Source organism: Pomacea canaliculata, linkage group LG2 (genome assembly GCF_003073045.1).
Source record: "Pomacea canaliculata isolate SZHN2017 linkage group LG2, ASM307304v1, whole genome shotgun sequence".
Taxonomy (NCBI): Eukaryota; Metazoa; Mollusca; class Gastropoda; order Architaenioglossa; family Ampullariidae; genus Pomacea; species Pomacea canaliculata.
In genome coordinates, this window is record NC_037591.1 from 43,966,903 (window position 1) to 43,981,641 (window position 14,739).

The following is a 14,739-nucleotide window of genomic DNA, read 5'->3' on the forward strand; positions in this document are numbered from 1 at the left end:
CCCCCACCTTCCAAACTATTCTAGTCGACAAGAGCGGGAGGCACGACTCTCAGACGGACTGAGCGCTAAAATAATTTGCTTGTAAAAACCAGTGCAAACATTCAAACTATCGCCGACAAAAGCAGAGCTGACCTACAGTCGTATCTATACACGTCCCTGTTGATGTGGGGTCAATACTCATGACCCCAGCCGTCGCTGTCGTTGTTTGGAGACTCGACACAAGGGAGGAAACTGCTTTCTCTTCTATTTTCACTGTGTGTGTTGCCACGTTACATAGCAAAGCTCGGAGAGTCCAACAATCTACCACTCTGTACTGACAGTCTAGTCACGGACAGAAAACTGCTCTGATTACTTTTAATTAATTAGTGTAGCAGTTCAGTTGTTGTGCTGGACTCTTTCCGTCATCTTACTCTAATGTGCGAGGCTCGAATGACCATTCTCTAGGTGAGAGGGGGCAGCACGCGCGTCTACGAGAGAGAGAGAGCAGGGAAGGGGGGGGGCAACTGGTGTCAGCAACTACATCACATCCTGTAAACAGATGTCACGTGCAGAGAAAGAACAGCCTGCCCGAGACGAGAGCTGAACCCAGGACAGTCAACTGTGTTGGTGACAGGCGCTAATCGGTACGCCAGCGGACTTGAGACAGAGAGAACAGTGTGAAGTGAGAGAGAGAACAGTGCGAAGTGAGAGAGAGAACAGTATGAAGTGAGAGAGAGAGAACAGTGTGAAGTGTGAGAGATAGAACAGTGTGAAGTGAGAGAGAGAGAGAGAAGAGTGTGAAGTGAGAGAGAGAAGAGTGTGAAGTGAGAGATAGAACAGTGTGAAGTGAGAGATAGAACAGTGTGAAGTGAGAGAGAGAAGAGTGTGAAGTGAGAGAGATAGAACAGTGTGAAGTGAGAGAGAGAAGAGTGTGAAGTGAGAGAGAGAAGAGTGTGAAGTGAGAGATAGAACAGTGTGAAGTGATAGAGAGGGAACAGTGTGAAGTGAGAGAGATAGAACAGTGTGAAGTGAGAGAGAGAAGAGTGTGAAGTGAGAGAGAGAAGTGTGTGAAGTGATAGAGATAGAACAGTGTGAAGTGAGAGAGGGAACAGTGTGAGGTGGTATGTATCTGTGCTGCGTGTAAAACTCAAACACCAGTATTGTACTATTATTACTGTGTGTGCGTGTGAATGTCTGTGTGCGTGCGTGAATCACCTTTCAGACGCAGGGAGGAACAGATACAAACACAAACTTCTTTGTTTTCTTTCTCTCCATGCTTTATTGAGAGTAAGCGTGAAGCAACACCAGTCCACGCTATGTGAACACCAGACGATCTGACATCAGAACACAGATATGAACAGAGTACACACATGTGTGAACAGATGTAAACACAGGTTTCAGCATGAGATAACTTAGTAAACAAAAGTGTTGTTGACGAGCGTCCCAGTGCATCTAAGGGGAAAGAAGAGTGACAAGGGAGACAACTTCACAAGGGACGCAACTCATTCGCAAGCACAGATCGTTCCGCGAGTCCAGGGTCGTCATGAGATCGAGTCCTCCTCCTGATGACTCCGAGCTCTACCCAACAATAGCTGGCATGTGATTCACAACGAACCCTTGTGCTAAGGAGGAGGAGGCCAGTTCTTGAGCTGCCTCGTGACATGCTCTTCACCCCAGGCACACGTCAGCAGGAAACATTTTAATTAAAAGGTTATGACCTCATTTCACAATGGTTCGCCATCGCCAACAAAGCAACTTTTCTGCTCGTTGTATCTATGTTTCTGCTAGCCCTGAATTTCTCTTGTTCAAAGCCTTGAAAGTGGTTCCCATGGCGACGACAACCGTCATGTTCTGAGAAAAGACTACGTCGACGTCACGGGCAGGTGTGAGCTCAGGTGACGGTCGGAGAGTGAACAGAGTTCAGCAGGTCGAGGTGCTGTGAGGACGTTCCCTCCGCTGGACAGTAACTTGTAGCAGGTGTAGCGAGCACCAAGGCGAGGCTGGCCACAACTGTTTCCAGCAAATTCCCCTTTCAGCTGGGGTTACCCGGGGTCAAGCGTAACAAACGGAAATAAATAATACATTGGGCCTCCAGTATTTACCAACAACATTAGGAGTGCGATATGTACAGAGCTTCACGTTCCCACAATGCACGCAGACACTCAGCTATGGCGACACAGGCAGAAGGCAGCACGTGCGACACGTTCACTTCACTCAGTCAGTCATCAGGCCCACGGCCGACAACTCAGTTCTGTGCAACATCTAGGTCTGTAGCTCAGTGAGCCACTCACAGCCGGGTACATTCAACCCACTGTTTGACCTGTCCGCTAGTTACCATGGCGTTCAGCAGTAAAACCCGACTGGGGAGATAACTGTTGGAAAGGAATGTTTTCAGTACAGTTCAGCGGTTATCTCCCTTACAAAGTGAGAAAACAACTGTTGAGTTCGTTTGCTATTCGTAAACACAGTCACGCACGTGCGCGTAGAAACACACACACAGGCACGCGCACCACACACACAGGCACGCGCGCACGCACACACACACAGGCACGCGTACACACACACACACAGGCACGCGCGCACGCACGTACACACACACACACTGAGGGAGTGAGGAAGACTAGAGCTACTGGAGGCAGGCGTGTGACTCCTGTGACACTCACGTCACACCTGTCGGGGTCAGCAGAGAGAAAAACTCCAACAGCAGCCAAGCGAGGACAGTGGACAGGATGAACCACTTTCTGCTCGAGAGACCACAGTTGGCTCCCCTTGTCTGCTCACCCGACCAGCCGGCTGCCTCCGTGCATGCGCGCTTCGCGCTTCCGGCCAGTTGCTGCTGTCTTCCTCGTACCTGGGATGAGGTCACATGTCAGTGACATGACAGTGACGTGTCAGGATGTCAAGCAAAGTGGCTTGTGGAGAGGAGGTGGGAGGAGTGTCTGTGTTCATCGGCGGTACCAGGGCGAGCACGTGAGGTCGCAGTTCTCGTGCGACACGAAGCTGTTGCTGGAGCTGTAGCAGGCGCCTGCAGTCTGCGGCTCGCAGCTCATCGTCACGCGGTTGAAGTGGAAGTGAGGCGACGAGTGACGACAACGACCCCGTCGTCCGCGGGTGAGGCAGCGGACAGGCACTGTGGACACAAGCAACAGACTCGTCACTGCCAGACCCGCTTGTGTGGTCACAGTCTATTGGACACCAAACTAAATGCCGTAATTTACAGTTTTGTACAAAATGATTTTATTTTGTATAATTTATTTTTATTTTGATTGGTTTTATTTTTATTTCACATTATGTTTGAGCTCTAAACTCAGGACAACTCATCACACCTGGCGCAGCACTGGGTTGTCTCCTGTGGCCTTGACCCCTCTCCCCTGACGTCAACAGCCTATGCACGGTTCATGGCATTCCATGGGTCACGGACAATGGTTTGTGATTACACAACGGTGGCCACCTTTGGGGTCACACAGATATTAACCGACTTTAAAAGTACGAATGTTGCGGAAAAGTCGGTTATTTATTTCTTGCAAACAGTCGCGAGAGCAGGCTGCTACATGGAGTGTGACGTCACGAGCCGCTACACCTGACTGGCGACTGTACCTGTCCATGACGTTTGGGGTGGGTCGGGTGGCGATGAGGCTTTGTAAAGTTCTCCTACAGTAGTATCGCGAACGTGTATTACACACCCGTGGTAGCATGGGGTTAAGGGGTAAGGTGGCATGAACGGTGTGGAGATGAAGAGTGAAAAGTACTCACCACAGACATAGTCATTGGAATGGCTACGACGCACGTCCAGACTGACACAGCGCTCGTCATCGTTACACTCGGGCTGTGACACAAATGACACAACTCACTAGATAAGTATACTGACGATGTGACACAAATGACACACCTCACTAGATAATTATACTGACGATGTGACACAAACATCACCACGTGCTCTACCTGAAGTGTATGTAACACAAGTGACTGGTCTCTTCTGAGTCTCTCTCACACATACACATAAACAAACATACTAACCTAACAACTTATTACATGTTCATGTGTTTGCGGGCTTGTGTGTGTTGTGTTGAGAAAAGAATTTCTGAAGCAGAAGGACATGGATGCAGAAAATGATTTCAGTAAATACACACCTCGCACACTCTTGCTTCTGCGGCCACCAACATGAGCGCCACCTGCAATGTAGGTAGAAAGGACACAATGTAGGTACAGCCACCCGGCTTTATACTTACGTACAGCCACCCTTTACACTTGTGGTTACAGTGTGTCCACCCGTCTAGTTATTTTCTTAACCTGTGTTACAAAAGCATCTGCTTGTGTACCTATGTACCTATGTACTTCAGACTAAGAAATTACTTTCTGTTGATGTTATACGTTTCCTTCATTGTCACCACAGCCCCGCTGTCTCACAGTAAACACACGCACACAAACCGCTCGCCAGTCAAGGCACCAGACGAACTGTGAAAAATGTGTTAAAAATCTGAAATTCATGAGGAATATAATTGCCAATTGTTTAGTCAGGCCTCGCATTAAAAACTGAAAGTGTTGTTGACTTGTGAAGTGTGTGTGCGACCAGATGAAAGGTTCTCACTCGGATCGCAATGGTTGAGACGAACAAGAAAAACAGAAAACTTGAGTCTAGCGACAAGTTTGTGAAGCTACTTACTGTGACAATGAACACCGCCATCACCACAGTCGTCATTGCTGCCATCTTTGTATCGTGTGTCAGTCGCTCGTCACTTGCGCGGTGTTGTTGGTTAGTGCTTCCTGTGATGTCGTCGTCTACTCCGGGTAGATGTTTGAGCGACTCGGTTGTTTGTGGTGTATGAGTCTGGGTGGTAGAGTCGTCTGCTAGAGAGACTGACGGTTGTTGTGGTGGTAGTGATGTCGTCGTCTGCTAGATGTCTCGAAAGACTGACGTGGACAAGGAGACGATGTTGTGGCGACAGCGGGTGCTGAATGAGGCTCTGAGACCAGACTTTGTTTGTCAACAGCAGCTTGTGCAGGCAAGTGATGATGAAACGCGCCCCACCCTTATATACCTGTCTTCCTTGGCCTCCATTCAGCACTCCCTCCCCACCCCTGGGAAACTCCACCAATCAGATGCACTCTCACCTCGCTCCCCTCCCACTCCCCCTCTGTACTATCCAGGTCAGGCAACACCACACAGCCCCTCCCCCAGCACCACCTGAGACCGACAGGTAGACGAGACGGATGCCAATCATTCACACTGAGGGGTGATGGGGGCAGGAGGAAGGAGGTGTGGCCCCTCCCCCCTACCCACACACAAGATGACGCAGCGAGGTCTGGAGGGTGGGTGGGAAAGTAGCGGGAGGTAGGTGGCGCTGTGTGCAGGCACACCTACAGACGACAGGTGATGAAATAGCTTTCTCTCCCTCCGCGGCCGCGGGTCGTACTTTCTCTAATTTCTGTTCCTCGTCTGTTTACAGTTCGCACCTCGCCATTTGTTTACACCTCGGGCTGCTTGTAGCCTTGTGTAGCCTTTACCTGCCTACAGGTACACATAGCAGTCAAACACATAGCAGTCTGACATTAAAGTACACAGGACTGTCAGACATAGAAGTAAACATAACAGTCAGACATTAAAGTACACAAGTCTAACACAGAACTGTCAGACATTAAAGTACACAACTGTCAGACATTAAAGTACTCATAACTGTCAGACGGAGAAGTAAACATAACAGTCAGACATTAAAGTCAGACATTAAAGTACTCATAATAGTCAGACATTAAAGTCACATAAAGTCATTAAATGACATTAAAAGTAGTACACAAAGCTTTCAGACGTAGTTAAAGTACACAAATAAAGATGTCATGTTTCTGTACGGAGAATTCCGAGATGACAAGATTCCTGTAGGAATGTCAGTCACCAGAAGATTCCACACGATGTAGAATTAGCTACAGTGACGTGCACGACACCACCATCAACACCTGACACCACCTTTGCGCACAATGTGTCACGTGGTGTGCACGACACAGCGAATGGTCCCCAGCTTAGTTCCACATTGTCTTTGTTTACAAGTCAGTCTGTTGTTGTATCTTGATTATTAGTTCATGTCCCTACAGTATTTCATCCTCCAAATCAACTAAAATGTCGGACATTTCAGAGCCGCAGGCCAACATACCAAAAAAATACACAGTACATACACAGTGCATACCCTGTACATACAGTGTAGACACATAGGACAATAAAGTGGTGTCTAGACATTACACGTACATACACAGTGCATACCCTGTACATACAGTACATGTCAGACAATACACAGTACAGACACAGTACATACACAGTGCATACCCTGTACATATAGTACATGTCAGACAATACACAACACATGCCAGACTATATACACAGTACAGACACAGTACACACCCTGTACACACCCTGTACACACAGTACATGTCAGACTACATAGACAGTACAACAGTAAACACAGTACACACTGTACACGAACAGTACATCCGGGCGCCAGTGTAATCTCAGCTATGATCACACACCACACAGTACACACCTGTACACACAGTAAGTCAGACTATATACAATCCACACAGTATCACAACCTGTAACATCACCAGTATATGTCAAGACTATATATCACACGTCACACAGTACTTACACCTGCCTTACACACAGTATTCAGACTATATACACCCACACAGTACACACACTGTACACAAGTAATGTTCAACTATTACAACACCAACATTACACAACCTGTAGCACACAGTAAATGGTTCAGACTATATCACACCACAAGACACACCCTTACAATACATACAATGTTAGACTATATACAGACCACACAGTAAACACCCGTGTAACATACAGACATTCTAAGACTATATACACACCACACAGAGTGACACACTGTACAGACACAGTAATGTCAGAACTATTCACACCACACAGTCAACCCCCTTACACACTATAATGTCAGACTATACACACCAACAGTACACACCCTGTACATACAATACATGTTAGCTATATACACACCACACAGTAACACACCCTGTAACCACAGTAATGTCAGACCTATTATACACACCACATCACACTATGTAACAGCACAGTACATGTTAGACTATTACACACCACACAGTACAATCCACTGTACACACAGTAAATTCAGACTTATACACACCACACAGTACACGACCCGTAATTAACAGTCCATGTTAGACTAATATACATCAGACCACACAGTACACACCTGTACATACATAGTGTCAAGACTATATACACACCACACAGTATCACACCCTGTACATACAGTAATGTCAGACCTATACACACCAACAGTACAGACACCCTGTACATACGTAGTATGTCAGACTATATACACACAACACAGTAACATCACCCTTACATCAGTAATGTCAGACATATACCACCCCCAAAGTACAACACCCTGTACATACAGTAAATGTCAGACTATATACAGCACCACACGTACACCCTGTAGCATACAGAATGTCAGAGCTATACTACACACCAAACAGTATCACACCCTGTACCATACGTAACGTCAGCACATACACACACAACCAGAACACACCCTGACATACAGTAATGTTCAGACTATACATGTTACAACACACACAGTACATCACCCCTGTATCACAAGTAAATGTCCGACTATACACACCACAGGCAGTACACACCCTGTACATTACAGTAATTTCAGACTATATACACGACCACACGTACAACCCTTACATGCAGTAATGTTCAGATCATATACACACCAACGTACTCACCCCTGTACATACAGTAATGTCAGACTATACAACACCACCAGTACACACCCTGTACATACGATGGTCAGACTATCACCCACACAGTCACACCCTGTACACAACAGTAATGTCAGACTAATCCACCCACACAGTACAACCCTGTACATACAGCCAATGTCAGACTATATACACACCACACACAGTACAACACCCTGTAATCAGTATGTCAACTATATACACACCACACAGTACACATCCCTGTAACATAAGTAATGTCAAGAATATATACATCAGCCACCAGTACACACCCTGTACATACAGTAATGTCAGACTATATACACACCAACAGAGTACACCACCCTGTAAGATTCCAGGTAATGTCAGATATACATGTCACCTACACAGTAACACCCGTACATACATATGTCAAGACTATACACACCGCACAGTAACATCTCCCTGTACATCACGTAATTGTCGACTATACACACCCACACAGTACACACCTGTTACAACATACATGTTAGACTATAATCACACCACACAGTACACACTTGTACACCACAGTACATGTAGACTATATACACCCCCACAGTACACAACCTGTAACACAGAGACAGTAATTCAGACTTAATACACACCACGACAGTACAACACCCTGTACAACAGTACATGTTCGACTATATACAGCACCCACACAGTACACACTGTACACCACAGTACATTTAGACTATAGTACACACCACACAGTACACACTTACACACAGTATATGTCAGACTATATACCCACCAGTACACACACCGCTGACACACAGTAATGTCAGACTTATACACATCCACACAGTTACACACCGGCTGGTACGATACAGTACATGATCAGACTATCATACACAGTCCACACCAGTAAGGACAACCCTGCATGACAGTACATGTGACTATGTCAACATCAGTACACACTGTTATCACACATTTAACACAAGTCAGACATATACACCCACACAGTGACACACTGTACACACGTACACACAGACCTCATACTTACTACACCCTGTACATCCAGTAATGTCAGGTACACCACCACTGTACACACAGTCACATCATATGTCAACCCCACAGACCACAGTACACACAGTACTGTTACCGACTATAACACACCACACAGTACACACATACCCTCGTAACCGCAGTACATGTAGACTATATACACACCACACAGTACACACTGTAACACACAGTATGTCAGACTATACAACACACAACAACAACGCTAGTACAACACCTGTAATTACTAGTAATGTCAGTAACTAAATTATTAACACACACAGACTATATACAACACCACGACACAACCACCCACCCTATGTACCAGTCACTGCTACAGAAACTAGTATAATACACAGAACTATACACACCACACACTCACCGTTGACACCACCGCTGTACATCAAGACCTCAAGACGAAATTATTTACAACACAAAACACAACCCACACATGAATAATGTCCGCTTTAACCAATGTACCGTACCACACCTGTAGACGGCTAACAGTAATGTCTAGTAGACATTACACGACCACACATCCCAACGTACACTACCCTGTACTATACAGAGTAATGAATTTTATGACGTCATCTACACCCCCACCAATCTCAGATCGCCCGTCTGTAACTCCACAGTAATCGTCAGACTGATATACCACATCCTCCAGTACGAGCACCTTGTGTACATGACCCGAGTAATGTCAGACTATATACTACACCACACACGGTCTGTCACACGACTGTTACATCATCTTAGTCTATCTATGTTCAACCCTACGATACATCACCACCACGTTACACACCCTCTGTTGTACGATCAGTACGTCTATTCTATGCTGTGCAGACCCCATGACATCACGACAGCCAGTACACACCCTGTATACACACAAGTAATGTCAGACATATAACCACACAGACCAGTCACAGCTACACACCTATGTCAGACTATATACAACAGTAAGATGTCGGACTTACAGTACATACCTGTACAGTTACACATCATCTGTAAATACGACGATTGTTAGACTAATATATTAATCCCAGCCACACTAGTACAACACCTGTACACTTACTACACCACAATGTAGACTACACCACACACCACACAGTACCACTACACACAGTAAATGTCAGATATACCACACCATCTACAGTTACACACCCTGTGACCACATCCTAAGGTTTGTCGTGTGCTAGTGGGCTCTACCGCTATACACACACCTCTCAGTACATGGCTGATCCGCGGTACACACGGTAAGTAATTGTTCATGACTCCGATTATACTACCAGTTTCGCCTCTCTCGAGCCTCCTGTACAGTACAGTACTCCTGTCCACACGTAATGTAGGTACAGTACACACCCTGTCCACACAGTACAGTATGTTTAGACAGTTATATCATAGACACACACCGGTAACAGTACACACTGTACACCCTCCACAGGTTGTGTAGAACTATATACACGACACAGTATCGACTACATAGTTGATCCACATCAGGGCAGTTTAGACTATACTCACACATGTACACACACCTGTATCACACGTATGTCAGACTAATAACACCACACAGTAGACACACTAGTAACCTGTACACAACAGTAATGTTACACCCACGCAGCCAGTACTATTACACACCACACAGTACCACTGTACACACAGTACATGTTAGCAGTGACACACTGTACACAAAGTACAGTAACACACAGACATCATGTACACACAGTACATGTTAGACTATATACACACCACACAGTACACACTGTACACACAGTAATGTCAGACTATATACACACCACACACACATCATGTACACACAGTACATGTTAGACTATATACACACCACACAGTACACACCCTGTACACAGTAATGTCAGACTATATACACACCACACAGTACACACTGTACACACAGTAATGTCAGACTATATACACACCACACACACATCATGTACACACAGTACATGTTAGACTATATACACACCACACAGTACACACCCTGTACACACAGTAATGTCAGACTATATACACACCACACAGTACACCCTGTACACACAGTAATGTCAGACTATATACACACCACACAGTACACACTGTACACACAGTACATGTCAGACTATATACACACCACACAGTACACACCCTGTACACACAGTAATGTCAGACTATATACACACCACACAGTGCACACCCTGTACACACAGTAATGTCAGACTATATACACTCACCACACAGTACACACTGTACACACAGTACAGGCCAGTGACAGGGGGCGTTAGACAGACCAAGGGCGGTAATGTCTTGCCAGACACCACACGGGGCACATTCCTTGCCTTCAAAGGACTCTGGTCACCCGTGTGTTTGTAACTCTAAGTCTCTCTTTCACTCTCTCCCTCTCTCTCCTTCTCTCTCTCTAAGTCTCTTGCCATGATATAGCCTTAGTTGCTGGCATGGCATAAAACACCAATAAACAAACAAATCTCTAAGTCTCTCTTTCACTCTCTCCTTCTCTCTCTCTCGCAAGATCAGGATTGTTCAGTGGAGTTGTCTTTTCCACTTGGAACTTGAACAAAGCCGCCTGCAGTCAAGAACCGAGTGAAGGGGTCAGTTGGGGTCAGGTTGTAAGTGCGGTGGTGGTCATCTAGTTCTTTGAGTCAGGGTATCTAGCACGCTGCTTAGACATCTGATACCCTGTCTACTGCTGCTTAGACATCTGATACCCTGTCTACTGCTGCTTAGACACCTGATACCCTGTCTACTGCTGCTTAGACACCTGATACCCTGTCTACTGCTGCTTAGACATCTGATACCCTGTCTACTGCTGCTTAGACACCTGATACCCTGTCTACTGCTGCTTAGACATCTGATACCCTGTCTACTGCTACTTAGACACCTGATACCCTGTCTACTCTCTAGACATCTGACACTGCGGTTACTACTTGACACCCGCGTCTAGCATCCAGTGAGCATGCGTGAGGTCACAGCACCGGGAGGTGATAGCGGGTGGACCAGTGGCACGCGGCACCCACAACACTCGTGCTCTTCCCTCGTTACACGCGACCTCATTCACGACGCTACAGGTGAGGCCGGATGACCGGGTCACGAGGATCCCTCCCTCAGCCTCGTCTGTCGTCTCAGGTATCGTCACTAACGCTCTGCCTGACGATCGCGGCAAGTCCTCCCACCCCACCCCCCAGCAACAGACTGCAATCATGGGAATATTGACAAACAAATGCTCACAACCTTGTTTGTTGTTGAGGTTCCTTCCGCAGTGAGCTCAGTTCACACACCACGGAACTTTCTCTGCGCACGCGCGCGTGTGTGTATCAACGTCTTGTTTTTGTTGTTTTTGTTGTTTTTGTTGTGTTTTGTTAGTGCGTGCTGTGAGTACTGCACTCGTAGATTTTGCGAGGAAGGCCTGACACTTTGAAGTCAGCCACTCATGTCACCTACAGCACACAGTGTAAACAGTCACTGTGTAAACACTGTAAACAGTCACTGTGTAAACACTGTAAACAGTCACTCATGCTCAGTGTACACAACTGCCATCACACACCTTTCACTGGTGACATCACTTGATGACCTACTACAATACCGCGTCCACACGTTACCATGGCAACCATGTACCTGTGGGCTGGGGGAGTACGGTGGCGATGGTGTGGAGGCAGGGTGACGGGGGGATGTTGGCGAGTGTCCAAGGCGGGAAGACTGTACCTCCTGACGCTGACCTTCGTGCCCTCGGCTGTTTGAAGCTGGAGAGCGCGGGGGCGGGGGCGGACCTCTTGCATCAGCACGCACCACGTGCAGGGTTCACCTAAGGCTCAACGTCTTGTGCGCAGCCTCACGCGCACCTGTCATGGCGGCGCGCGCCAGGTGTGATGGTGCAACTATGCATGATATAAATATATCTGTAGTTGCAGCTACACAGGACAGCTGCTGCACCTCATGTTCATGTCGGGTACCCATAGCAGGTTCCATTGTTGTTGTTGTTGTGAGCAGTGTGGCGAGGGGGAGGTGAGGTTGAGGTTGTTCTCCATGTTGTCACACGATGTTCCCGTTGATGTTTCCACTGAGCCTCACTACGACTTGACCCGCGGCGTGGCCCTCAGCGTGGGTAGGTTGATGTTGTCAGACCATCTTGTCAAGTGACAGCGGGACAAGCCACGACCTGAAACAGCAATAAATAAACAAAACAAAGTATTGTCTGGTGTTTGCGATGATGCTGAAGTACTGTCTTGTGAGAAGGTCGATACACACTAAAGTACAGGTGTGGGTGGTATCGGTAGGTGGTGTTGTGGTGTGTCTGTGCACCTCCACACCAGTGTACACCTTGTTTCTGTTTGTTTTGTTTGGCGCCTCGGCAGACAGGGTCACATTCTGGCGGGAACATTCCACAAGAGGTGAGGAGGTGAAGAGAGGTGTGCGGGAGGCGGGTTTGAGGGGTGAGGGCGGCAGTGATTGACAGCCGCTCAGTTTTGCTGGTCATCCTTCGTCACACCGGCCGCGCGGTGTCGCCATTACGTCACGGCCAAGTGTAGTCCCGTGGTGCAGTTCGTTACTGGCAGTTTTATACCTCTATGTCTTTTGTTTGGAGTTGGTTTTGTATTCTTGCCTACTTACGACAACATAATTTATTGTGCGATAGCAAAATGACATCACGCTGCAGGTGAGCATGTTGACACGTAACATAAACAACAATATTGACACTGTCTCTGTCAGCATACACCAGGTGACTTCCCCTGTCTGTAAGAGTTGTGTCTTCTATACATCACTTATCTCGCGCTGTCTTCTCACAAAACAAAGGCGTTTGCCGGGAGTCAGTGAGGACAAGTTCCCGAGGTTTACCTGCGTGACCTGCGTGACCTGCGTGACCTATCCCTGACGGCAAGCAGTGCACCCAGGGGCTGACAGGCCAGTCCATCACCACGTCCAGGACCTGCATGTCGGCCAAGTAGGCAATGTTCTAATTATAGACAACCTACCTTTCTCGGCAACTTCCTCCCACGGTCTTGCCTTGTGATTGGTGGAGTCAACCTGACCTTTCAACCCTTGCATCACCTTGCGTCAGACATCCGCGTGCACAGACACGTGATGGAAGGACGTGAACCCTTGAGAGCAGCGTGTCTCGGGCACGATAAGGCTCAAACACACACACGCGCACACACTCAACACACACGCACACCACACAGCGACACGTGCTCACTCACCTGCAAGTGTTACTAACATCACAACAAAATCTGTTTGCGTGTATCAGGCAGGTGTAAAATTACTTGTTGTGTTGTGGTGTGTTGTGGTGTGGTGTGTTGTGTTGTGCTGTGGTGTGTTGTGTTGTGTTGTGTTGTGTTGTGTTGTGTTGTGTTGTGTTGTGGTGTGTTGTGGTGTGGTGTGTTGTGTTGTGTTGTGTTGTGTTGTGCTGTGGTGTGTTGTGTTGTGTTGTGTTGTGTTGTGCTGTGTTGTGTTGTGTTGTGTGTTGTGCTGTGCTGTGCCGAGGTGGATGACAAGTCACGACTGCTGTTCATACATCGGACAGATTGAGTCGCAACGTAGTCTGCGGACATCAACCGTGTAGCTGAGGCCAACATTGTTGGGAGAGTTTCCTTCTTTTGTTGTGAGATTGCCTTTGTTTGCTGTGAGAGTTGTCTTCCTGGTTCGTGAAGATTGTCCTTCCTGTTTGTTGTGAGAGTTGTCCTTCCTGTTTGCTGTGAGAGTTGTCCTTCCTGGTTGCTGTGAGAGTTGTCCTTCCTGTTTGCTGTGAGAGAGTTGTCCTTCCTGGTTGCTGTGAGAGTGTGCCTTCCTGTTGCTGTGAGAGATTGTCCTTCCTGTTTGCTTGTGGAGAGTTGTCCTTGTCCTGGTTGCTGTGAGAGTTGTCCTTCCTGGTTGCTGTGAGAGTTGTCCTTCCTGTTTGCTGTGAGAGTTGTCCTTCCTGTTTGTTGTGAGAGTTGTCCTTCCTATTTGTTGTGAAAGTTG

General features: G+C 47.1%; 1 protein-coding gene across 1 annotated transcript; it reads right to left on the reverse strand.

Annotated features, from left to right (window-relative positions):
* Positions 1-1,234: 1,234 nt before the first annotated feature.
* On the reverse strand, positions 1,235-4,695 carry LOC112557805. The gene is made up of 4 exons (XM_025227858.1): positions 4,643-4,695; positions 4,110-4,151; positions 3,733-3,805; positions 1,235-3,109 (listed from the first exon to the last, which is right to left on the reverse strand). Exons 1-4 carry the CDS (start codon positions 4,685-4,687, stop codon positions 2,925-2,927), a joined length of 345 nt encoding a protein of 114 aa, XP_025083643.1. The 5' UTR covers positions 4,688-4,695; the 3' UTR covers positions 1,235-2,924.
* Positions 4,696-14,739: the final 10,044 nt, after the last annotated feature.